General features: G+C 50.2%; 1 protein-coding gene across 1 annotated transcript; it reads right to left on the bottom strand.

Annotated features, from left to right (window-relative positions):
* Positions 1-22,369, bottom strand: TMED8 (transmembrane p24 trafficking protein family member 8). Its single transcript, XM_029064608.2, has 6 exons — positions 22,103-22,369; positions 14,126-14,198; positions 8,646-8,775; positions 5,971-6,112; positions 5,462-5,770; positions 1-2,469 (listed from the first exon to the last, which is right to left on the bottom strand). Exons 1-6 carry the CDS (start codon positions 22,215-22,217, stop codon positions 2,252-2,254), a joined length of 987 nt encoding a protein of 328 aa, XP_028920441.1. The 5' UTR covers positions 22,218-22,369; the 3' UTR covers positions 1-2,251.
* Positions 22,370-24,274: the final 1,905 nt, after the last annotated feature.

The following is a 24,274-nucleotide window of genomic DNA, read 5'->3' on the forward strand; positions in this document are numbered from 1 at the left end:
GTCAGTCAGAAAACAGCTCGGAAGACCTTTAATAAAGGAAGAAGATATCTAAGTGGCTAAAACGCGGGACCGTTAACTTTGCTGGCCACCCAACCACCTGATTGGTTTTCAAGTATCCATCCCATGTGCTGGGAAAGTACCGGTGTCCCAGACAACTGGTGCCCATCTTTCCTGCAAGTTTTAGAAGCGGGAAAGAGCAAGAGATATTTAAAACCAATCGCAGGAAGAAAGGGAAACCTCAAATGAAGTGAGGATGCTGAGGCACATCACCAGAGACCAGCCCAACTGGAGCTCTGCTCCCTAGGAGGAACTGAAAGAATTCAACCCTGAGAGAGGAGCCAACGAGGAGGCACGTGAACTCAATGCCGATATGTCCAAAACTCAGTCATCCTGCACCCAAACCGAGAACTCTGAATCTCAATCTCCATTACACCAGAACTCGTTTACTCGGCATCAGTGTGGTAAACTCCTCAAGGACAAGAACCCCATATTTTACTCTGATGTGAATGATCCCCGTGTGCCCCGCACAGTGCTCTGCACACTGTTTTGGCTCAATTCATGATGTTACTGATGATGGAAATGAGACTTGGCTGTATTCCTCAGAGCAGGCAGTGGATTGCACTTTCAGTAGGTATTTGGTTTGTCCTCATCCCTCTTTTAGAGGAAAATTAGCCTCCCAGACAGGCCCTGCCTAGAACTTCACAGTTTTGTCCTGAAGGGATGAAACTTGATGGGCCCCCAAAACCCCCTCCCCCTCAAACCAGCCTCAACATCGGGGGAAAAGGGGGGGAAACATCCCCCCGGCATTGAGGAAGCTGGTCGAGGGTCTCCAACCTGACGATAACCCTTCAGGCCAGCTGATGGAAATGATTTTCAAGGCAGATTGAAATGCTTTTCAAAAATAAATAACTTAATAAATAAATATGGTCCCCGCTCCTGATCCAAAACAGTAACTGAACTGGTGCTAAAAATGAGAAGACCGGTTCCTTCATGGTTTCTCTGCCCCAGAACCCAGGGGCCTCAACCCTGGTAGGCAATGCCACCCGATGCCCTGTGGCATCCCCACTTTCAGGTTGATGATGAGGGAATACGTGACCAGAGAGAGACACGGGGCTCTGCTGGGAAGCGAACATGGCGACAGTGGAGTCCCAGCACTCCCTTCCCCTGAGCTGTGAACGTGACAAACCACAAGGCAGCAAGGCTCCAGGTTGAGAGGGTGATGCATGAGTAAAGCATGTTACCCCCCCGCCTCACCCTCAGAAATAATGACCTGTTCTGCTTTCACCATATTTGGCTTCCACACACATTCTATAGGTAACATTCATATCACTACAGGAAGACAGCAAGTGACCTGGATTTTCTCTCATGCACCTTTGCTGTTTATATAGGAAAATCTTCTAGCCACTCTTGAATGTCAAAAAAAGGTTTTATGGGATTATACCATATCAGTTCAATCCCTGATTTCTAAACACACCACCGCTTTCCATTTCTACCAAAGAAAGAGCTCCGGAGTGCAGATATGCCCAGAGAGGCAAAGAATGAGCGAGGAGGAGGAGGAGGCGGAGGTAACATCCCAGAAATTTCCAGGATCCGCTGGATTTCCCGGCAGGTACCAGCCGCGGTGACAAGATCACAATCTCCATCTGCAGGCAGCCCAAGATGAAGGAAAGTCTCCCTTGGGCCGAGGAACCCAGGGTGGGAACCTGGCAGCGATCCGCGCCAGTGGGTAGATATGTCGCTCCCTCTACCCAGTGCGCAGACTGAGTTTCTTTGAGGACAATGTGCTTTCCTCTCCCCCGAGAGACCGACGAGTCACTATGGAAAGATGGGGAATCCCACCACCCACACTGACAAAATCCAGAGGAGAAGCAGACGCTTCCACAGGTAAACGGCCTCTAAGAGGGGAAGAGGGAAGCCATTTCAAGCCCCATGACAAACATCGTACCAAAACCCCTCACGGGGACAAACTCTCTCTCTCTCTGGGCACTGGCCTGATACCTCACAGAGACAGGGGGTGGGGGAAGGGGTCCCTGAAGTTTGGGGTGAGGGGACTGCCCGTGTGCAGCTGTGAACGGCCGAAGCCACGTCTTCACCTGCAGAAGATGGGGGCGGGGGAGAAGCTGTCCCGGGACAATGGGTAGGGGTGAACTCCAGGAGCTCAGAGCCCGTGAGAGACAAGAGGCCCCGCATGGCCCCTCTTGGCCTGCTGCATCCCTCCCCTTCCCACCCCAGGTGCTACTGCCTCAGTCCCTCAGCTGGTGTAAGAGACGTGGAAGTAGAGGGTCTTGTTGCGCAGGAGGGAGTAGGAGTTGTCAAATTTAAGCAGGTAGATGCCCTCGCCTGGGTAATCGTGGCTGCCAGCCTGCACCTCCCGGTGGCTGTCCCTCCGGTAGACCGGCACGATCTCCCCGTAGCGGTTCCGCAGGGAGCCCCTGGAGCCGCGCTCCACATCACCAGCTGGGACCAGGCCTGGGGGAGGACAGCACAGGAGAGAGTTAGCAGCGGCGGCGGGCAAGGCGGCTGGCCCTAACACGGTTTTCTGTCGATGACCTCTTCATCTCCCTTTCTAGCCCTGGGATACCAGGCGATGAGAAGCAGTGTGGCCCAGTGGAAAGAGCCCAGGCCCAGGAGTCAGAGGACCCGGTTTCTAATCCCGGCTCTGCCACTTGCCACCTGCTGTGGGACCTGGACTGAACCTCTCTGGGCCTCACTTGCCTCATCTGGAAAATGGGGATTAAATCCTCCCTCCTACCTAGACTATGAACCTTACACGGGACAGGGACTGTGTCCCACCTGATTATCTTGTATGTACCCCAGGACTTAGTATAATGTCTGGCACACGGTAAGTGCTTAACTGATACTCTAATTATTATGAATGATGATGATAGGTGAGGTTATAGGCCGGGAGGCAGTCAATAAGAGACAGAGCTGTGATCCAGGAAGAAAGCTTTCACCTCTTTTGGCAAACTGGGCAGGTAAGGGAGCTTCTTGGGCAGGAGGAAGGTAATGGTGCAACATGCCCCCTGATCTCTGACTTTCTCCACCAGAGTTAACAGGAGCAGCACAAGCCAAGGCGAGGCTTCCGTCTTATCACACCATCGTGGGCAAGAAAGGCTGCAGCCAGAAAACCGCCTCGTGGATTATGGCAAGATACCGGGGCTCTACCGGGTCATTTTGGCTGTAAACACGCCCTGCCCTTGCCCTTCACATTGTACTGCATTCCTACCTGTCTGCCCGTTGGCTCACTGTATTGTGACCCAGTAGGAACCAGACCAGCAGGGAAGAGAGCGAGTGCTCTCACTACAATCCATTCCTCGGCACGCTCTCTGAGTCCTGAAGACTCAGGACACAGCCTCAACCATTCTGCTTGATGGGCGACTCCATCATCATCATCAACGTGAGGATGAGATACTTCGCTCTCCTAGGCACCCCCGGGGAAGTCTCGCTACAGAGAAAAACAAATACAACCACTTCCTTTTTGGCTTCACAGTCCCTGGGAAAACCCAGGATGGGGGAAAAACAGTATGGGTGAAAGGATCCAAGCTTTTGGCAAACTAGATGAGGAAGGAGAGAGTGGAGGAAGTGTGGCTGGCTCTCGGATCCCACTCACAGGGGGGTACTGTAGTCACTGCCCCCAAAACAAGCCAGCTTTTTGAAGTGGGCGTGGAGGAACCACGGTCGAAATGGAAGCCGGCAGCTTTTGACAGCCTGAGGCCAGATGCGGACGAATGAGCTGCAGTGGCTGGGATAGCTCAGGGGAATATATGTCAGCCAAGTGTGATCACTTCATCTGGAGATGGGCCAGAATGATGAGATAAACAGCCCCAGTGACATATAGTACCCAAGAGAACCTTCCTTCTCCGTCCGATCCGACAGACACTTCCTTCAGTATCACAGATGCTACCTCAGATGAATCCCCCAACCCTCCCAGTCTCTTGTCCTGCCCTCTCTTTAAGCATGCATGCATGCTTATGCACCTTCCATAACATGTTTTTCCTCCACATTTTCGATAGAACTCTGGCAGGGAGATAAGGAAGGACCGTCCTTAATCAACTGTTCATTTATAATCTACTGATTCCCCCATTAGGCTGTGAGCTCTTTCACAGATATTCTATCTTTTACTTCTTGGATATCTTGCCCTAGTGCCCTAGAGAGTGTGCTTGTCATTTCCCGCTTTATCTACTGCATCAGCCGCCTCGCTGACCTCCCTGCCTCCAATCCACAGCTCACTCTGCTGCCTGGGTCATTATTCTAAAAAAAAAAAATAAAAATCATGCTGTGCACATCTTCTCACTTCCTCAAAAATCTCCAGTGGTTGCCCAGCGACCTCTGCATCCAACAGAAACGCCCCACCATTGGCTTTAAGACATTCGGTCGGCTCTCCCCCAGCTACCTAACCTCACTCTTCTCCTACTACAATTCAATATGCATATTTAGCTCCCCTAGCACCAAACTACCTAGGGTACCTCGAACTCATTTCTCATGCCCTCCCTCCTGCCTGGAACTCCCTCCCACTTCAGATCTGACAGACCACGGCTCTCCCCAGCTTCAGAGCCCAACTGAAATCATCTCTCCTCCAGGAAGCCTTCCCTGACTAACCTCTCAGCTCTCCATCCTATTCTCCCTCCCTTCTGCATCACCTACACACTTGAATCTGTACCCACTAAGCGCTATGATACTCACCCCGAGCCCAGAGTGCGGATAGCCATAATCCTTATACCCTATTGCTTCCCCTATCTGTATTTATTTTAACATCTATCTCCCCCACTAGGGTTGGGATAGTGGCTATCGACATTTATTGTTCTCTCCCAAGGGTACAGTTCAGTGCTCGGCACACAGTAAGCGCTCAAAAAATACCATCGATTGGTTGATTATACCCAAGAGCCCTCAATCAATACTGCGGATTTTCTTACTGCTTTGCCCCTCCTAATAGCCTGCAGGGATATTGGTGTAGCAGTCTGTGGGGGGAAACAACATCCCAGAATGAGTCACGGGGCCCAACCAGAGATGCAGCATTACCTAGTGGAAAGAGCCCGGGCCTGGAACTCAGAGGACCTGGGCTCCAATCCCGGTTCTGCCACTTGTCTGCTGAGTGACTTTTGGCAAGTCACTTCACTTCTCTGTGCCTCAATTACCTCATCTGTAAAATGGGGATTAGGACTTTGAGCCCCAGGTGGGACAGGGACTGTGTCCAACCTGATTATCTTGTATCTACCCCAGTGCTTAATACAGTGCCTGTCACATAGTAGGTGTTTTACAAATACCATAAAAATTCCCCCAAAAAACTTTCCACTTCGGCATCCTTTGAGACCAGAGTTGCTATTTAGCTTGCAGAGTTGACTGGTATCCACCCTGAACAGCCAACTGGGGAAGGAGATGGGCCAGAATCCAACCCCCAACAGGACTGTGAGAGGCCCACAAAGATAGAGGGCAAAGACGCCGCGAGCCTCGACCCACACACCTTCGATCTCTCCCTCCTCCTCCTCATCCTCCTCGTCACTGGACTCGCTGACTTGCACGGTGATGGCGGTGCTCGTGACCGGGGTCCAGTCAAAATAGAGCCCGAAACCGATGTCGTAGTCATCCGTGGCAAACTCCCAGAAGAGCCTCTTTCCCTCGGGGTGGGTGGGCACCCTCACCGTCACCACCTCGCCGCGCTTCACCACCAGCCGGGAGTTCTTCTCTCGCCCCAGCCTGCTTTTGAATTCCTTCATTTTGGCAAAGGTCCAGATGGATGGAGGAGCCAGAGGTGGCGGGGGTGGCAGAGGCTCTGAGACGGGCAGAGAATTAATCGCTTTGGATCGGACTTGGATCCACCTATAGTGGGGGCCCTTGGGGGAACAATAACCTCCTCCTCCCACTTCCCATCTCCTCCAGCCCACCGCTTCTCCTTTCTTCCTCATCTGATGATGGTTGCAGGGTCGTTGGAAGACACCCACCCCTCCCGGACCCTCTCCCAGGAGCCCTCACCTTTCCTCTGGTCCCCCAGGAGGTCTGCAGACTCCAGCTCGGCCGACAGGACGTCCACCCCTCCCATGTGCTCCGACTGGATCATCACCACGTCCCCCGGCCCTTGGGACGTTCGGTACTGGCTCGACAGCACGACTGACTCCTGGGGAGAAAGAGGGCGACCGGACGTCTCACCGTGCATCACTACCCCGGCCTCTAAAGAAGCTCCCCTCAGATGCGGTGTTGTTAGGCAGAGAAAGGAAAAGGCAAAACGTCCTCTTTCTTCCCCGCATCAGTATCAAGGGCTACCTTATTTTCCCTGCTAACTTCAAACCAACACTTAATTTTGTGCTTTCTGCTCCGCTTCCAAGTTCTTCTCTTGCTTTTTTTTTTTATTAAAAGCTTTCAAAAATTCATTCTTTGTTCCCCACCCCTAATGAGAAACTCTTCTGGCAAGGCGCCTCCCTTGCTCTTCTCTCTGTAAAATGGTGGCTACAGCTCCACCCGCCGCCATGAGCCCATCCCTATTCTGGCCCCTGTTCTTTTTCTGCAGGCGACGCAGACTCCGCTACTCGCACGACACTGCCCTAGTCTCTCCCACTCTCCTCCCCCTCCTCCCGGCACCTCCCTTCACCTTCCCCGGGGCATCTCCCCTCACTCTCCCCTGGCACCTCTCCTCACCCTCCCAGGGTATCTCCCCAAAGACATTCACCTCCTCTCCTCTCCAGTCATCCTTTGCCCCTGGAACTCACCCTTCTCATTTGCTAGGACTCCACACTCCCTGCTCAAGCCCCACCTCCTGGGAAGCTGTCAATCAACAACCCACCAGAGCACTGGGGACAGGCGTACACACACACACACACACACACACACACCACACCCCCCAATCCCTCTCCCACCACCTAAAGTTTTCTTGAACCCTCCGGCTCTGTGGTACTGATATTTTAACTGTGTTGATTGACTACTTGGTCGGCACTTTGAGGTCAGGGCCGCCTCTCTTTTGTCCAGACCAACACCAAGGGCTGAGGGAATAATTATTGGATTTGCTCCCTTCATTCACTCCTCCCTCAGCCCCACAGCACTATGTACATATCCTTAATTCATTTACTTATATGAATGTCTGTCTACCCCTCTAGACTATAAGCTCATTGTGGTCAGGGGATGTGCCTACCAATTCTGTACTCTCCCAAGTGCTTAGTACAGTGCCCTGCACACAGTCAGCGCTCAATAAATATCACTGATTGACCGTCTGATCGATGTACCCAGTACAGCCGCTGGCTTTATATTTAAACCCTGCATTTAGAGCCGGAAGCCCGATCTCGACTTATCAGCTCACGCTCATTTTTTTCCCTTCCAGATCTCTACCCGAAAAGCTAGGAATGAAGGAGAGCCTTTCCCCAGCTCTGCATCTCCCGGTAAGGCTGCTGGCTCTCGAAAACAATATGCGATGTCCTCGGGCAATACACTCCAGCACAGCTGTTATGGGTCTGAATGACAGTAGATCTGCTCTGCCACCTTTCAAATAGTTTCCTGCCGGGGACCTGTTTAACTGGTCCCCAAACAGCACTTAGTACAGTGCCTGGCATATAGTAAGTGCTTAACAATAACTAATAATTATTATACAGGAGTCTGATAAGCTCGGCTCTGTTCCAGGATTCTAAATAATAATAATAAAAAAGGTTGGGGGGGGGGCGGATCGGGGGAGACAGAAGGCTTTCTCAGAAAATGGCTGCTCTGTGACCTTTGGACATTTGGGGTTCGTCCCACCTTCAGCCCCACAGCACTTACGTACATATCTATTAATTATTTATTTATATTAATGCACGTCTCTCCCTCTAAACTCATTGTGGGCAGGGAATAAGTCTACCAACTCTGTTGTATCTTTCCAAGAGTTCAGTAGTCAGTCAATCACATTTATTGATTGCTTACTGTGTGCAGAGCACTGTGCTAAGTGCTTGAGAGTGTGCAGTCTAACGGGCACGTTCCCTGCCCACAGTGAGCTAATGGTCTAGAGGGAGAGACAGACATTAATATAAATGAATAAAATCACAGACATGTATGTAAGTGCTGCGGGGCTGGGAAGGGGGTGAATAAAGGGAGCAGGTCAAGGTGACGCAAATGGGAGTGGGAGAAGAGGAAAGGGGGGCTTAGTTGGGGAAGGTCTCTTGGAGATGTACCTTCAATAAGGCTCTGAAGGAGGGAAGGGTAATTGTCTGCCGCCAGTGGGAGGGTGTGTTCTGCATACAGTAAGCACTAAATAAATCCACTGATTGATAAATTCCATCCACATACCAAATGAAGAGAACCTTTGCTAGAGGTATTCACCTTCCAGACCCTATCCATTTCCAAAGTACTTCCGAGAAGGCTATAAATGCAAAGACCTAGCCCCCCTGTTGGCCAAAACTATGATCCAATAACTACAAACCAAAGCGACTTGCAAAGCATGGTTCAGAAGGGAAGAGCTGAAATTTTTCAGGTTACGTAAGACAGAGGCTCTCCGAAGGAGTCAGAGTTTGAACTGTGCAAGCGGAGCCAGCACCCTGGAGCTGAGGGTTCAAGTCCGAAACCCACTCAAGCCCCTTCCATCTCTTGCTCGTCCTGCAAATGGATTCCTGGGGAGAGATTTGGTAGGGGAGACCCTAACTGGGGCATCACCATTCCCCCCGCTGTAGGAAGGAGGAGTTCCCGCTCCCTACCTCCTTCGGGGTCTGGAGACGGTCTGTTGGCGGCGTTTCCTCCTCGGCCGCTGCTTGATCTTGTACGCCCCCTTGGCTTTTTTCCGGATTTTCTGCAGCATCCGTGCTCAGAGGAGATCCCTTCTGGGGCCTCTCAGAAGAAAAGAACCCAGAAATTCAAGTGCTCATTCCAAGAAGCTCTCCTCACCCTCTTTCCCCCGCCTTGCACTCTTGGCTCCTCCCAAGAATCCACTCTGGTCCGACCCCTCTTTCCTGTTGTCCCTTGGGCCCGAATTCCCTTCGCCACCACATCTGTCTGACCTCAGTCCTCCTTACCTCCTGGGCCCTTTAAAATCCCACCTCCTCCAACGAGCCTTCCCTAACTATTATCAGTATCCTGATCCTTAGCCACCCTTCAGCCCTCTCTCGTACTTGTGTCCATTTTCTGCACGTATGCAGATAGACATATGGAAATATTGAGTTTGTGTGTTGTTATATTGAATTTGTGTGGACACACACGTGCAAATTCAATATTTCTATATCTGTCCCCGCAGTTAGAGTGTCAGCTTCTTTCAGGAAGGGAACATATTTTCTGCTGTGTCTTTCATCAAATGCTTACGCCTAGGGTACCACACTCAGAAGGTGCTCAATAAATACCATTTATTTATTGTTTATAAATACTATTACTACTATGACTAGAAGCAGCTTGGCGTAATGGATAGAGCCCGGGCCTGGGAGTCAGAAGGACCTGGGTTCTAATCCCGGCTCTGCTACTTGTCTGCTGTGTGACTTTGGGTATGTTACTTTTCTTCTCTATACCTCAGTCACCTTATATATAAAATGGGGATTAAGACTGTGAGCCTCATGTGGGACAACCTGATTCCCTTGTGTCTATCCCAGCGCTTAGAACAGTGCTCGGCACATAGTAAGCGCTTAACAAATACCAACATTATTATTATTATTATGTGGGATAGGGACTGTGTCCATCCTGATTAACTCGCATCTACCTCGGTGCTTAGAACAGTGCCTGGCACAGAGTAAGTGTTCAACAAACAGCATTTTAAAAAAAGCACATTCACCTTACAAAAACTGTCATAAGAATCAGTCTCTGAAGAACCCCCTCCCAGTCATCTCCTTGATATTTATTTTTGCCGTGTGCACCCCGCCACAAACTCCCAGCCATTACTCTCAGTTAATTTCCAGAGGGAGTCTTTGGAGATCGAGTGAGAGTATGCTATGGCCTACGGCTAGAGAGGGAACGTTAGCTTGGTAATTGCAGAACTCAATGTTCTGACATGAGACAGCAGTTTTGGCCTCATTCCTTGCCACCTGGCTCATGCCAATCACTCTGTATCACTGAAGAGGAAGCGAAGTTCTTCCTCTGAAAGCCACAGGAGAGAGAGAATCAAACCCAGATATCTATCACCAAGGAAACCCAAACTCACAGAGAAATCCCCCTCCCAAATAATAATGACGATATTTGTTTACTATGTGCTTACTGTGTGCCAAGCACTGTTCTAAGCACTGGAGGGGGGGAATGAAAGGTAATCAGGTTGTCCCATGTGGAGCTCACAGTCTTAATCCCCGTTTTACAGATGAAGGAACTGAGGCACAGAGAAGTTAAGTGACTTGCCCAAAGTCACACAGCTGATAAGTGGCAGAGACAAAATTAGAACTCATGAACTCTGACTCCCAATCCCCTGCCCTTTCCACTGAGCCATGCTGCTTCTTGGCAGCAAAAGGCAGCAATAGGATTTATTAAGTGCTTACTGTGTGCAGATCACCGCACTAAGCACTGGAAGAGAATGCACAGGTGGAAATTAGACCTGGAACCTGTCCCTCAGGGGTTCACAACCTAGGAGTCCCTAAGCATAACTCTTCAAAAGAAAAAAAAACACAATAGGTCTACTAATCAGCTCTTCCAGCAGATTGACAATGAAGTTAAAATGGCTTGAAATACATGATTAAATGAGGAAGGAATGACCCTAATGAAGATGAGTTCTTTCTCCCATTTTATGGGGTCCGGAAGGAGAGAGAAGAGGAAATTTCCCATGAGAAGCAATGTGACCATATGGGAAGAGCCCAGGATTGGGGGTCAGAAGACGTGGTTTTAATTCTGGCTCTACCATTGCCAGCTGTGTGACCTTAGGCAGGTCACCTATATCTAAGTTTCCTCATCCTTCAAATGGGAAATACTTATTCTCCCTCCCTGAGACTGAGGGCCCCATTGTGGCCGAAGGACTGTGTCTAAACAACATCGCGCTGCATCTACAGTAGTGCTTACCATATTGCTCCGCCCCTAGACAATGCTTTAAAAAGTCACAATTATTATTATTCTGCAGCCGGACTCCCTTCAGGATGGTAACTCGTCCTCACCCGACCTGAAACCGTCCAACATCCCGATGCCCTCGTAAACCTCATTACTGCATTTAAATGGGGCAGCTTTAAGTCAGCTGATCAAATTGAGAAGCAGCTTGGCCCAGTGCATAGAGCATGAGCCTGGGAGTCAGAAGGACCTTGAGTTCTAATCCCGGCTCCGCCATGTGACCCTGGGCAAGTCGCTTCACTTCTCTGGGCTTCGGTTACCTCATCTGTAAAATGGAGATCAACACTGTGAGCCCTGTGTAGGACAGGGACTGTGTCCAACTCCATTTGCTTGTACCCAATCCCAGCACTTAGTACGGTGCCTGGCACATAGTAAGCGCTCAACAATTACCATCATTATTATTACATGGGACAGGGACTGTGTCCAACCTGATTACTTTGTATCTACCCCAGCGTTTAGAACAATGCCTGGCACATAGTAAGCGCTCGACAAATACAATTTAAAAAAAAAGCCAGTCCCGTTGCAAAATACTAGACTGGATGGACCAATGAAGAATATATGTCAGGCTCTCTTTCAATTAATGATATTTATTGAGCATTAAATGCATGCAGAGAACTGAACTATGTGCTTGGCAGAATACAGTACAATAATGTTGGAAGATTCAATCCCTGCCCTCAAGGAGTTTATAGTATAATCCATTCAGAGACAAGTAATGAGGGTGGTAATAGTATTTATTAAGACTTACTGTGGGCAGACCACTGTACTGAGCCCTGGGAGAAAATATACAGGCAGGGGGACTCACAGTCTCAAAGGGGAGAAGGGATCAGAAACAAGCACGACAAGGTACAGGCATGAATATGCTTTCCCCCCTTAAATACAAAATGGGAATAATTAATCCAACCCAAATGAAAACAGACACTTCCGATGCTTTCCCTTTAAGAAATCCTGGGCCCAAGCCTAGAACCACATAAGTTGCTTAGAGTTACTATTTTAAACACTAACTCATGCACCTACCCTCTTTTTTTCATGGCATTTAAGAACTTATTAAATGACTGACCCTATAGTAAACGGTGTAGATAGAAGCTAAAAGGGTGAGACACAGTCCATGTTCCACAGGGGGCTCACAGTCTTAGTAGGAGGGAGTACGATTGAATCCCCATTTTACAGATGAGGAAACTGAGACCCAGAGACATGAAGTGACTTGCTCAAGGTCACACAACAGGTAAGTGGCAGAGCGGGGATTAGAACCCAGGTCCTCTGACTCCTAAGCCTGTGCTCTTTCCAATAGGCCACTGTGCTTCCCTACCTTAAATCTAACCACCGCGACACAAATTTTCAAAAAAAAAGGAATGGCTCAAAGGGATCGAGGACCTCAATTCACTCTATATGGCTTGTGAAACTTTCTCTCAGCATGTCTTCAGCATTTCTCATTCCACCATTAAAGTCAAAACCAACTATGGCCACCCATGAGACTGAGTGGACTTCAATACTCTTAATAAATGTGTTAAGTGCTTACTATGTCTCAAGCACTGTACTAAGCGCTGAGGTAGCTACAAGATAATCCGGTGTTAAGGGAGGGAGGACAGGGATTGAATCCCCATTCCACAGATGAGGAAACTGAGGCACAAAGAAGTGACTTGCCCCAGGTCATATAGCAGGTAAGTGGCAGAGCTGGAAATTGAAGCCAGGGACTCCGACTCCCAGGTCCGTCCTCTTTACACTAGGCCATGCTGCTTCTCGTATTCTTATCAGCATCTCTCTCTCTCTCTCTCTCTGCTTCCCTTACGAGAAGACGATAGCTCTGAGCCCGTGGCTCTTTGCTGAACTAGGGTAGGGATACAATCACAACGGGGGAGGAGTTCTGGCCAAAGACTGCCAGGAAGAAGGGGCAGCCAGTGATCAGATGACACCATCTTGAAAGCAGTAAGCCCTGAGATCTAGGAAGAAGTGGTTTGTTTCTTTCCAAAGAATGACTTGGTGGAGGTAGTCTGCGGCTCTTTGGGAATTCTAAAACTTTTTCATAGGCCCCAGGACAGAGTTCAGAGTTGGGGCCCCCCTTGCCTCCCCAGAGTTGAGGCATCTCGTTTTCAAACACGAGACGTGACTGGCGAGGGAGGATTTCAGGTCCAAAGCCCCGTGGATAACGATGGCCCAGTATGGCTTAGAAGGTGCGCTAAGGGAACTGAAGCAACGCTCGCACTCCCAAAACAAGCCCTGCAAACACAAGTCTAGGGCAGCAGCCTAAGGTAGCCACCTGGTTGCCTTAATGGAATTCTGGACTAAAGACCAGTCTGACTGCCTTAACAGCCTCTGATCCGCACAAGGTTCGGCAGTGTCTCAAAGTCACTGGGCAGCAGCTCTGGCACAGGGGAGCGTGGCATGAAAGAAAATCCTTGAGCCACAGGCCATGGGTCACTTCGAGAATTCATCCTCAGGGTTGAACGGAGGATCTGGCGACACTGAGGAGAGGTCCAACACTCCCCGCCCAAATCCCACCAGATGCACGTCAGAAGAGAGGAGCCCAACGGAGAAGCAGTGTGGCCTGCTGATTAGAGCCTGGGGCCGGGCGTCAGAAGGACCTGGGTTCTAGTGCTGGCTCCGGCTCCCCTTTAGGTTGCAAGCTTGCTATGGGCAGGGAACATGTCTGTTTATTGTTATATTGTACTGTCCCAAGGGCTTAGTACAGAGCTCTGCACACAGTAAGCCCTCAATAAATACGATTGAATGAACTTCGCTTCTCAGTGCTTCAGTGACCTCACCTGTAAAATGGGGAAACAGGCCTAGAGGATAGAGCACAGGCCTGTGAGTCAGAAAGATCTGAGTTCTAATCCCGGCTCCTCCACTTGTCTGCCATGAGTGTGACCTTAGGCAAGTCACGACTTCTCTAGGCCTCCGTTACTGCATCTGTAAAATGGGGATGAAGACTGTGAGCCCTACGTGGGACAGGGATTGTGTCCAACCTGACTTGTTTCTACCTACCCCAGTGCTCAGAACAGTGCCTGGCACATAGTAAGTGCTTAACAAATGCCATAAAAATAACAAATAGAGCAAGCCAACACACTCTCTGCTTGTCTCTGCGATAGCTCTTCTCCATCCCGTTTCCGCTCTCCCCTAGCATGTCTGGAGCCCCACCGCAGGGGCTCTCGGACAGGATCTGCCCCGGGGCCCTCCCTACCTGCTGGGTGAAGAAGGCTCAGAGGCCGGAGCTTGGGCAGTGTCAGGGCTGCTGGGGTTTGGATCTTCATTCTCTAGGAGGGAATGGAAAGGAGAGGAAACAATTCAACACATGAGAAGGGAAACAGGAAGCATTATCCTCACTGCTGATGTATTAAGACAAACAACAGCACTGCCGTTTGGACTTTTTCCAAGTTTTGTCTCCTTCCCAAAATATGCTGGGATAAAAAGGGCCACTCTGGAATGACCCATCCCTAAACCATCTCAGTGATCAACCATCCCGTTTACAATAAGACCCGACTAAGGAGGCAAAAATGAATTTATCCAAACGGTCTCTACCCAAACACATCCTTTTTTGGAAGCAGAAGTCAAGCCTGGTTAACTAGAGGAGAGGTTTAAAGGCCTCTGTTTAGAGTTGAATGAGGGACGTCACCTTCAGAGACCATCACCACAAAATAGGGAGAGGTGTCCTCTTTGTGTGACAGGGGGGTTTGAGGGCATGCCGGCTCAGAAACGTCTTGCCCAGTTGTGGCACTAAGCCCGCACACGTTTCTGAAGAAAAGGATCGGGATGTGCCTCTAGGAAAAGACATCTTTTGACTCCTAGACCTGGCCAGTAACTTTAAAGAATAGAGCTCTCGGCGTTTTCCCCAGATCCCAGCACTGACTCTACCTGGGTAGTGGACATATACCGGAAAGGACCCCTAGTAATTGCTCCGGGTGCCAAGGAGGCTCCAGGTGTGGCTTGGCCCTCCTGAAATTATGTCAGATCCTTGGTGACTGCAGTGTTCAAACATGTGCACGAGCACACATATACACACATACTATAAGCAAACTGCTGGCTGAGAGCAGTTGACAAGACACTGAACGGCACTGTCAGAGCCTTAGTTTTCGCTTTCGTAATTTCACCATCGAGACGGTATGAAATACAGGGTGTTTCTGGAAGAAGAGGGAGCCTATTTCTCCACTGAAGAAAAAATATAACAGAATTCTACTGGGCCCACCAAAGACCTTGGACATTTTCAGAGGCCGACAAGAACAGGGAAGCTCTTACGACAGGAAGAAATAGCGAACCCAATACTTTACAAATGGAAAATGAGCAGGGTTAAAGGTCCACACTTCATTCAACTGTATTTACTGGGCGCTTACTGTGTGCAGAACACTCTACTAAGCTCTTGGAAAGTACAATTCGGCAACAAAGGCAATCCCTACCCAACAACAGGCTCACACTCTTTTACCTATGTCTTGGGGGCAAAGAGGGCCTCTGCCCAGAGACAAATGCATCTATAAATTTAAAAGATGGTATCAAATTGTCTACCATGAAGGGATTTTCCACAGGGATCAATGCTTACACTGGAAAGTGGCAGAACAAAAGTGGAAAACATGATTCTCTAAAGTATCCCGATGCCCTGGTAGGTCACAGTGAAAAACTAATAGAAATGAAAACAGACAAGAAAATGAGAGTTCTGAGTTTTACTTTTAATCAAGAAGTAACAAATAGTTATTTTTTAAATCATAAATAAAAGTGCTCTAAGGAAAGGCCTCTTTGGAGAAGGCCATTTGTAATGGGATTCTGAGCAATGCGGGCAGCCAGAGGAGGGGGTGGAGGAGAGATGCTGTTTTATTCCCAGAAACTTGCGGTGGAGGGGAAATCGAGTGGCGAGAGAAGGGACTATAGGAGAAATAAAGAAAGGAGGGAGAGTGGAGTCAGAGGACCTGGGTTCTAATCCTGACTCTGCCACTTGCCTGTTATGTGACCCTGGGCCACTTGTGTGCTGTGAGCCCCATGAGGGATGTGTACTGTGTCCAACCTGATTAGCTTGTATCTGGCCCAGTGCTTAGTACAATGCCTGGTACATAGTAAAGTTCTTAACAAATGTCATTTAAAAAAAAAAAAGCAGAAGACTCCAGCCTTGCTTCCCAGAGGGAGACAGCAGTTTTGGGGGCCCCTGAAGTTAATAATAATAATAATTGTGGTATTTGTTGAGCGCTTACTATGTGCAGAGCACTGAAGTTTACCAAGTGAGGTTTTGAAAGACAATAAAGAAAGGGAAAAGGAGGAAACTGCTACAGTACAGATAAGAATTTCAGCAAGGCTAGATGGAGGTTGTGTCTCAGGAGGAGTGACAGGGGTATCTTAGTGACAAAAATGAAGTGTTGGGGGAGGGAGAGAACGAAAATCCCAGTGTAAAACTGACTGCAATTTAAGGCTGTCAGAGCCAAATGGATTAGGGTCGACCAGAAATACATTGGTTGGTCAACAGCGGAAATTCCCTCTAAAACTCCACCACAGAGCTGGTTTAATTAAGCGCTTAGTACAGTGCTCTGCACATGGTAAGTGCTCAATAAATATGACTGAATGAATGAATCAATCGATCGTATTTACTGATTCAATCTGCATAGATCATTTGCAAAAAGGACATCTGGCAACCTTTGGTACAAGTGGGATAGAAAAATTACAAACACTGTTTGCAGTTATAATCTTGGAATATTTAAGAGGAAAAGGAAATTGGAAATGGCTATCGATCAATCAGTGGTAATTTTTGAGGACTTACTGTGTGCAGAGCACTGTGCTAAGCGCATGGGAGGGTTCAGTACAACAGAGTTGGTCGACATGTTCCTTCCCTGTGCCGAGTTTAGAGCCCAGAGGCTGCATTCAGGTTAAATCTAGGGGCCGCATGTATAGCTGCTGCCGAACTGTACTTTCCAAGCACTTAGTATGGTGCTCTGCACGCAGTAAGCACTCAATAAATATGACTGAATGAATATCAACCTCTCCAACCCTCCTGAGTGAGCCCTGCCAGATGGACAGGTTTCTGCAAAGCGTTGCCTGCTCTACCAGCCCTAATCTATCGCTGAGACCTGAGCGTCAAAAAACCATAACCAAGTAACCAGGGGGCCGACCAGATCAAAATACCGAAAACAAGCCACCACAGTAAAGGAGTGTGGTCTAGCGGATACAACACGGGTATGGGAGTCAGAAAGTCCTGGGTTCTAATCCCAGCTCTGCCACTTTTCTCCTGTGTGACGTTGGACAAGTCACTTAACTTCTCAGTGCCTCAGTTGCCTCATCTGTAAAATGGGAATTAAGACTGTGAGGCCCATGTGGGATGGGGAATGTGTCCAAACCACCTCGGGGCTTAGAACAATGTTTGGCACATAGTAAGCACTTAACAAGAACCATTATCATTAGGGTTTGCCTCCAAATCAAGGAATGAATGAATATCTTGTATCCACCTTGTATCCACCCCAAGGCTTAGAACAGTGTTTGGCACATAGTAAGTACTTAACAAGAATCACTATTATTAGGGTTTGCCTCCAAATCAAAGAACAGTCCTGCCTTCTGCATCCCACTGGATTTCGGCAACTTTCAGTCTCCCGGTCTGCTCGGATCTATCTGCCTCGTTTAATTCAGGATTACATGCGACTCAGCCTGCCCTTCAAATGCCCAGGGCGAGTGTGCAAATGTGACCTGAACTAAAATGACAATCTACTCGTAAGTGTTGCAACATTTATGTCGCATGGGATTTCACTTTATAAAAAGCAGTTTCTCTCCTGAGGCCACGCCCTCTGAGGAAAAGTGGGTTATTAGAAACCCAACTTTTATAGAACAACAACCTGACAGTTACAGAGCACCATTCCCAAGGAGTCTGCAGCTCCTTGTCTGCTACTGCCTGAGTTCGAGTCCACAAGAAACTGAGATTCTAAAAAGGTATGCTCTGCTGCGGTCACTGGTGAAAAGAAATTCATTCATTCATTCAATCGCATTTATTAGGCGTTTACTGTGTGCAGAGCACTGTACTAAGCACTTGGGAAAGTATAATACAACAATAAAGAGTGACAATCCCTGACAATCCCTTCCTCCTGTCTCTCCCCACTCCAGTCTATTCTTCATTTCACTGCCTGAATCATCCTTTTACAGAAACGCCCTGGGAATGTCACTCCCCTCCTTAAAAACCTCCAATGGTTGCCTAATCACCTTGCCCCCTCCTATCTCACCTTCCTTCTCTCTTTCTACTGCCCATCCCGTACACTTCCCTCCTCTGCCGCTGACCTCCTCGCTGTCCCCAGTTCACACCTATCCCGCCTTCGACCCCTGGCCCACGTCCTACCACTGACCTGGAATGCCCTCCCTCCTCACCTCCGCCAAACTCTCTTCTTCTCGTCAAAGCCCTACTGAAAGCTCACCTCCTCCAAGAGGCCTTTCCAGACTGAGCTCCCCCTCTTCTCGCTCGGCTCCCCCTCCACCCTCTGCTCCTCCTCCTTCCCCCTTCACCTCCCCTCAGCTGAGCCTCCTTACCCTCTGTTCCCCCTCCCTCCCCCACCCCACCCTCTGCTCCTCCCCCTCAGCTCTGTCTTCATTTGTATATATTATTACCCTATTTATTCTATTAATGAGATGTACATCCCCTTGATTCTATTTATCGTGATAATGTTGTATTGTTTTTGTTTTGTTCTGTTTTGCTTTGCCATCTGTCTCCCCCGATTAGACTGGGAGCCTGTCATTGGGCAGGGATTGTCTCTATCTGTTGCCGAATTGTACATTCCAAGTGCTTAGTACAGTGCTTTGCACATAGTAAGCGCTCAATAAATACTACTGAATGAATGAATACAATTAGCTCACAGTCTAGAGGTTGGGGTGGGAGTGGGGGGGCTGCAAGGTCTCACTTTGTAGCAAACCAACAGCCAACTTGAAAACTGAGTCTTCTTGCTTGAGAGCTCCCAGATGTCTACTCAACATTTCTTATCGCTGCTTCCCTTGAAATGTCATGGTGCCTCCCTCCTCCTCCTCGCTTCTCCCACCCACTTCTGCCATTCTCGGCTCCTCAGGAGGCCACTGAGAAGGCCCAGGAAGAAAGCAGGAAGAGAAGGTGGGGAGAGCTGGGGAGGCAGGGGTGACTCCTTCCAGCACCCTCCCCTCAGTGTCCACTTTTGACCCTATTTTCCTTGGCAACAGAGGCAGGGGGAGAGGTGGGAGAAGACATCTTTCAAGCCTGCTTGCTCTCAACCTCGGGGAAAGGCTTCTGGGGGCAGTTCCTTGGGCTGGAAGCTGCCCAGGAGCCCTTGGTCCCAATCCAGGCCTTCTGGGCACTGATGTCCGTCTCCCTCCCGCCCCCCCCCCCCCCAGATACACAAAGACACACTCTAGACCGTAAACTCACTCTAGGCAGGGGATGTGTCTGTTTATTGCTACATTGTACTTTCCCAAGAGCTTAATACATTGCTCCGCACACACTAAGTGCTCAATAAATACGATTGACTCACACACATACATGCAAAGCAGGAGCAGCAAGCAGTTATAAGACCAAGAGGCAGAGCGCCAGGTAACGAGCAACATCGGCAATAGCGCTCCTGGCCCGTCAGCCCATCCCGGGTTCCGGAGCTTGGAGCCTGGAGCCCTTCCCCGGCCCAGGTGCCTTCCCGGCTCCACATCCTTGGCAACCCCACATTGGGGTTAGGTGGCATCGCTGGGAAGACCATGCAGTTCCGGGGATGGGGCACAAGGCCAGCCACCCTGCTCTCCCTCCACCCTCGTTCTGCCATTCCACATCACCCTCTCTCTGCTCCACTTCGGAAAGACAGTGGGGGGGGAAGAGGGGGTGGATTTTTCCAGGTGAACTGCTCTTGCGAATTCTCTCTCTCAGCTCCCCGAAGCTGCTAACTTGCGGCACAAACCAAGCCCTGACCCCCTTAGTGCTCTGGCAAAGAGGAATTTAATCTGAAGGATAAGCTCTTGTTACCAGGGCTGAGCTGATTCCTCACCCAGCCAGAAGCCCCGGCTCTGCGGCTGGCATCTCGACGACAGGGTCGTGCGCTCGTCTGCCAAAGCAGTCTGAAACTGCTGGGGAGCTGGGTGAAAGGTTTTGACAGTCAGTAAGTACAAATGATGCCATCCTAGTCCTCCAACAACTTGGAGAGCAATTCGACAGGACACGAAGCGCTTTTCCTCCTCCACTTGCTTTAATCTCTGACTTTTTTTTATGGTATTTGTTAAGCATTTACTATGTGCCAGACACTGTATTAAGCACTGGGGTAGATACTGGACAATCAGGTTGGACACCGTTCACGTCCCAAATGGGACCCAGTCTTTTCACCATTTTACACATGAGGTAACTGAGGCCCAGAGAAGTGAAGTGGCTGTCTCGCCCAAGATCTAAGGTATTAGAACCCAGATCCTTCTGACTCCCGGGCCCGTGCTCTATCCACTAGATCACACTGCTTCTCCCTCTATCGACTAGGCCATGCTGCACGTACAGGAGTGGGACTGGCTGTACACTTCAACAGTTTTGCCCACGCTTCAGCCTCAGAGCCTTACAGAAACCAGAAGAGCTGAGTTTTCATGTAGTTTACAAGGGTCCGGCAGGGCAGGGAGAGGGGGGAAAGAAGGGGGATCTTTGGAAAGGGAAAGTAAACATCTCCTGTAGACATTTCTCGAAAACAGCGCTTGGAGGGGGTGGATCCAGCTGGAGGCCAAGGTCACCAGGAATCTTGATGCAATGTTCCTTCAGGGGGTTGGGAGAGGTAAGCATGTTAAAAGTCACCACAAAGGGAGAAGGGACAGCCCAACCTAAGCCCACCCTGTCCTAACCCCAGAGGGCCAGCTGTGACACAAAGGATCTCCCCATCTTCAAAGCTTATTTAAAAGCACATCTCTTCCAAGATGCCTTCCCGACTCGTTTCTGCTTCTCCCAACTCTTTTTGCATCACCTAGGCACTTGGATCTGCGCCTTTTATTCGCCCCTCCTTCAGCGCTTGTGTGCATATCCATTATGGATTTATTTATAGTAATGTCTGTATCCCCCTCTAGACTGTAATCTCCTTGTGCTCGGGAAACGGGCCTACCAACTGTTCTACGGAAAGCTCCCAAGCGCATAGTACAGGCTCTGCCCTCAGTAAGTGCTCAGGAAATAGGATTGATTTCTCGATGGATGGCATCAGTAAAGGGGAATGAGGCCTGGAGGAAAAAAGCCAGAGAGTTTAGGCGGGGGGAGAGTTGGGGAGCGGTCGCTTCTGAGCCCCGGGCCTTGGCTGGGCAAGACGGCTCATGGAAAGTGGGCATTTCAACCAGGAGGAGAAAGTCCATCAAGCAATTATGGTACTTATGAAGCGTCTGCTCTGTGCACAGCACTGTAGTAAGCTGACCCCGAGCTGAGGAGTCCCTACACATCAAGGCTGGGGTGGGGGGGAGGAGAGGAAGGGGAAGGGAGAGGGAGGGAAGGGGGGAAAGAGAGGGGAGAGGGGGGAAAGAGGAGGGGGAGAGGAGGGAAAGAGGAAGGGGAGAGGAGGAGGAGAGGAAGAGGAGGGAAGGGGGTAAAGAGAGGGGAGAGGAGGGGGAAAGGAAGGGGAGAAAGAGAGGAGAGAGGAGGGAAAGTGGAGGGGGAGAGGAGGGAAAGAGTAGGGAAAGAGGAGGGGGAGTGGAGGGGGAGAGGAGAGGGAGAGGAAGGGGAGAAGGGGGGGAGGAAGGGGAGAGGAGGGGGAGAGGAGGGAGAGAGGAGGGGGAGAGGAGGGAAAGAGGAAGGGAGGGAAGGGGGGAAAGAGAGGGGAGAGGAGGGGAGAGGAGGGAAAGAGGAAGGGAGGGAAGGGGGGAAGAGAGGGGAGAGGAAGGGGAGAAGAGGGAAAGAGGAGGGGAGGGAGGGAAAGAGAAGGGGGGAAGGAAAGAGGAAGGAGGGAGAAGAAAGGGGAAGGGGAGGGAGGGGAGAACCACCCCTACGAACTGAGTCAGGGGATCATTCATTCAGTCCTATTTATTGAGCGCTTACTGTGGGCAGAGCACTATACTAAGCCCTTGAAGGCAGGTCCTGGATTTGGCGGTCCCACTTCGATCAATCAAGTAGTCAATATGATTTAGTCGCTGGAGACCCTGGGGAGGGGGGTACTTCCCCCCCCCCCCGCCCCCGCCACCCCCTCCCCCAAACGGAGTCTCACCCCTTTCCCCGGGGGGGGAGGGGGGGATCCCAGGGCCGGCTCCGTCCGTGTACCTGTGCGAGGGTCCCGGCTCTCCTCGGGTCCCGGCCGGGCTCCATCTCCGGCTCCCTCTTCGGCTCCATGTCCGGGCGCCACGGGCTGGGGACCGGAGCCCTGGGCCGCCTGCATAGCGCCCAGCCGCAGCCCCGAACCCCGACAACGCCGCGCCTCCGGAAACTGCCGAACCCCAGAGCCGAGCCGCGGCCCCCGACCGGCCCGCCTCCGGAAACTACCGAACCCCAGAGCAGAGCCCCGGCCCGCCTCCGGAAACAGCCGAACCCCAGAGCCGAGCGGCGGCCCCCGACCGGCCCGCTTCCGGAAACTGCCGAAGCTCAAAGCCGAGCGGCGGCCCCTGATCGCCCCGCTTCCGGAAACTGCCGAGCTCCGGAGCCGAGCGGTGCAGGAAGGAGCCTGGAGAGGCGGGCGCCGATGTAAAGGTTCCGGGCGGGCGGGCGGGCGGGCGCCCACTCCGGCGGCATCTATTTATTTGCAATTATGCTATTTGTTAAACGACTACTTTGTGCCAGGCACCGTACTAGGTAGTGCGGCAGCTACAGAGGTCGTGGGTTCTAATCCTGGCACCTCCACTTTATCAGCTGTGTGACTTTGGGCAAGTCATTTAACTTTTCTGGGCCTCTGTTAACTCATCTGTAAAATGGGGATGAAGACTGTGAGCCCCACGTGGGACAACCTGATTACCTTCTATCTACCCCAGGGCTTAGAACGTTGCTTGGCACATAGTTTACCCTTAACAAATACCGTTATTATTATTATTACAAGCTAAGCAGGTAGGACACATTGAGGCTCCTCGTTTTAATCCCCATTTTACAGATGAGGGAACTGAGGCCCAGAGCAATGAAGTGATTTCCCCAAGGTCACCCAGCAGATAATAATGTTAGTATTTGTTAAGCGCTTACTGTGTGCGGAGCACTGTTCTAAGCGCTGGGTAGATACAGGGTAATCAGGTTGTCCCACGTGAGGCTCACAATAGAAGTGAAGTGACTTGCCCACAGTCATTCATTCATTCAATAGTATTTATTGAGCGCTTACTATGTGCAGAGCACTGTACTAAGCGCTTGGAATGAACAAGTCGGCAACAGATAGAGACAGTGCCTGCCGTTTGACGGGCTTACAGTCTAATCGGGGGGACGGACAGACAAGAACAATGGCAATAAATAGAGTCACACAGCTGACTAGTGGCAGATCCAGGATTCGAACCCATGACCTCTGACTCCCAAGCCCGGGCTCTTTCCACTGAGCCACGCTGCTTCTCTGATAAGTGGCGGGGTGGGGATTAGAACCCAGGTCCTTCTGACTCATGTGGCTCAGTGGAAAGAGCACGGGCTTGGGAGTCAGAGGTCATGAGTTCGAATCCCGCCTCTGCCACTTGTCAGCTGTGTGACTGTGGGCAAGTCACTTCACTTCTCTGTGCCTCAGTTACCTCATCTGTAAAATGGGGATTAACTGTGAGCCTCACATGGGACAACCTGATTACCCTGTATCTACCCCAGCGCTTAGAACAGTGCTCGGCACATAGTAAGCGCTTAACAAATACCAACAACTCACAGGCCCGGGCTCAAATAATAATAATAATGGCATTTGTAAAGCGCTTACTATGTGCAAAGCACTCTTCTAAGCGCTGGCCAGCGTGGCTCTAATCACTGGGCCATGCTGCTTAGGAGCTTGCTGTGGGCAGGGAATGTGTCGCTTTGTTGTTATATTGTACTCTCCAAAGGGTTTAGTACAGTGCTCTGCACAGAGTAAGCGTTCCAATAAATACAATTGAATGAATGAATCTCTGTCTTCTAATGTCTGTGTCCGCCTCTAGACTATAAGCACGCTGTGGGCAGGGAATGGGTCTACCAACTCAACGGAATAATAATACTGATAATAATAATAATAATTCTCTCCCAAGCGCTTAGTTAGAGAAGCAGTGTGGCTCAGTGGAAAGAGTCCGGGCTTGGGAGTCATGGGTTCTAGTCCCGGCTCTGACGCTTGCCAGTTGTGTGACCTTGGGCAAGTCACTTTACTTCTCTCTGCCTCAGTGACCTCATCTGTAAAATGGGGATGAAAAATGTGAGCCCCACGTGGGACAACCTGATCACCTTGTAGCCCCCCTGCGCTTAGAATAGTGTTTTGCACATAGTAAGTGCTTAACAAATACCACCATCATTATTATTATTACA

Source organism: Ornithorhynchus anatinus, chromosome 1, assembly GCF_004115215.2.
Source record: "Ornithorhynchus anatinus isolate Pmale09 chromosome 1, mOrnAna1.pri.v4, whole genome shotgun sequence".
In the NCBI taxonomy this organism is placed as follows: Eukaryota; Metazoa; Chordata; class Mammalia; order Monotremata; family Ornithorhynchidae; genus Ornithorhynchus; species Ornithorhynchus anatinus.

Excerpts from the sequence above, each read along its gene's own strand:
- TMED8 (XM_029064608.2), bottom strand. The coding sequence starts at position 22,217 with ATGCAGGCGGCCCAGGGCTCCGGTCCCCAGCCCGTGGCGCCCGGACAT. Across the intron at positions 14,199-22,102 it reads GAGCCGGGACCCTCGCACAG|AGAATGAAGATCCAAACCCC; the intron begins GTACACGGACGG and ends ATTCCCTCCTAG. Across the intron at positions 8,776-14,125 it reads GAGCCTTCTTCACCCAGCAG|GCCCCAGAAGGGATCTCCTC; the intron begins GTAGGGAGGGCC and ends TTCTTCTGAGAG.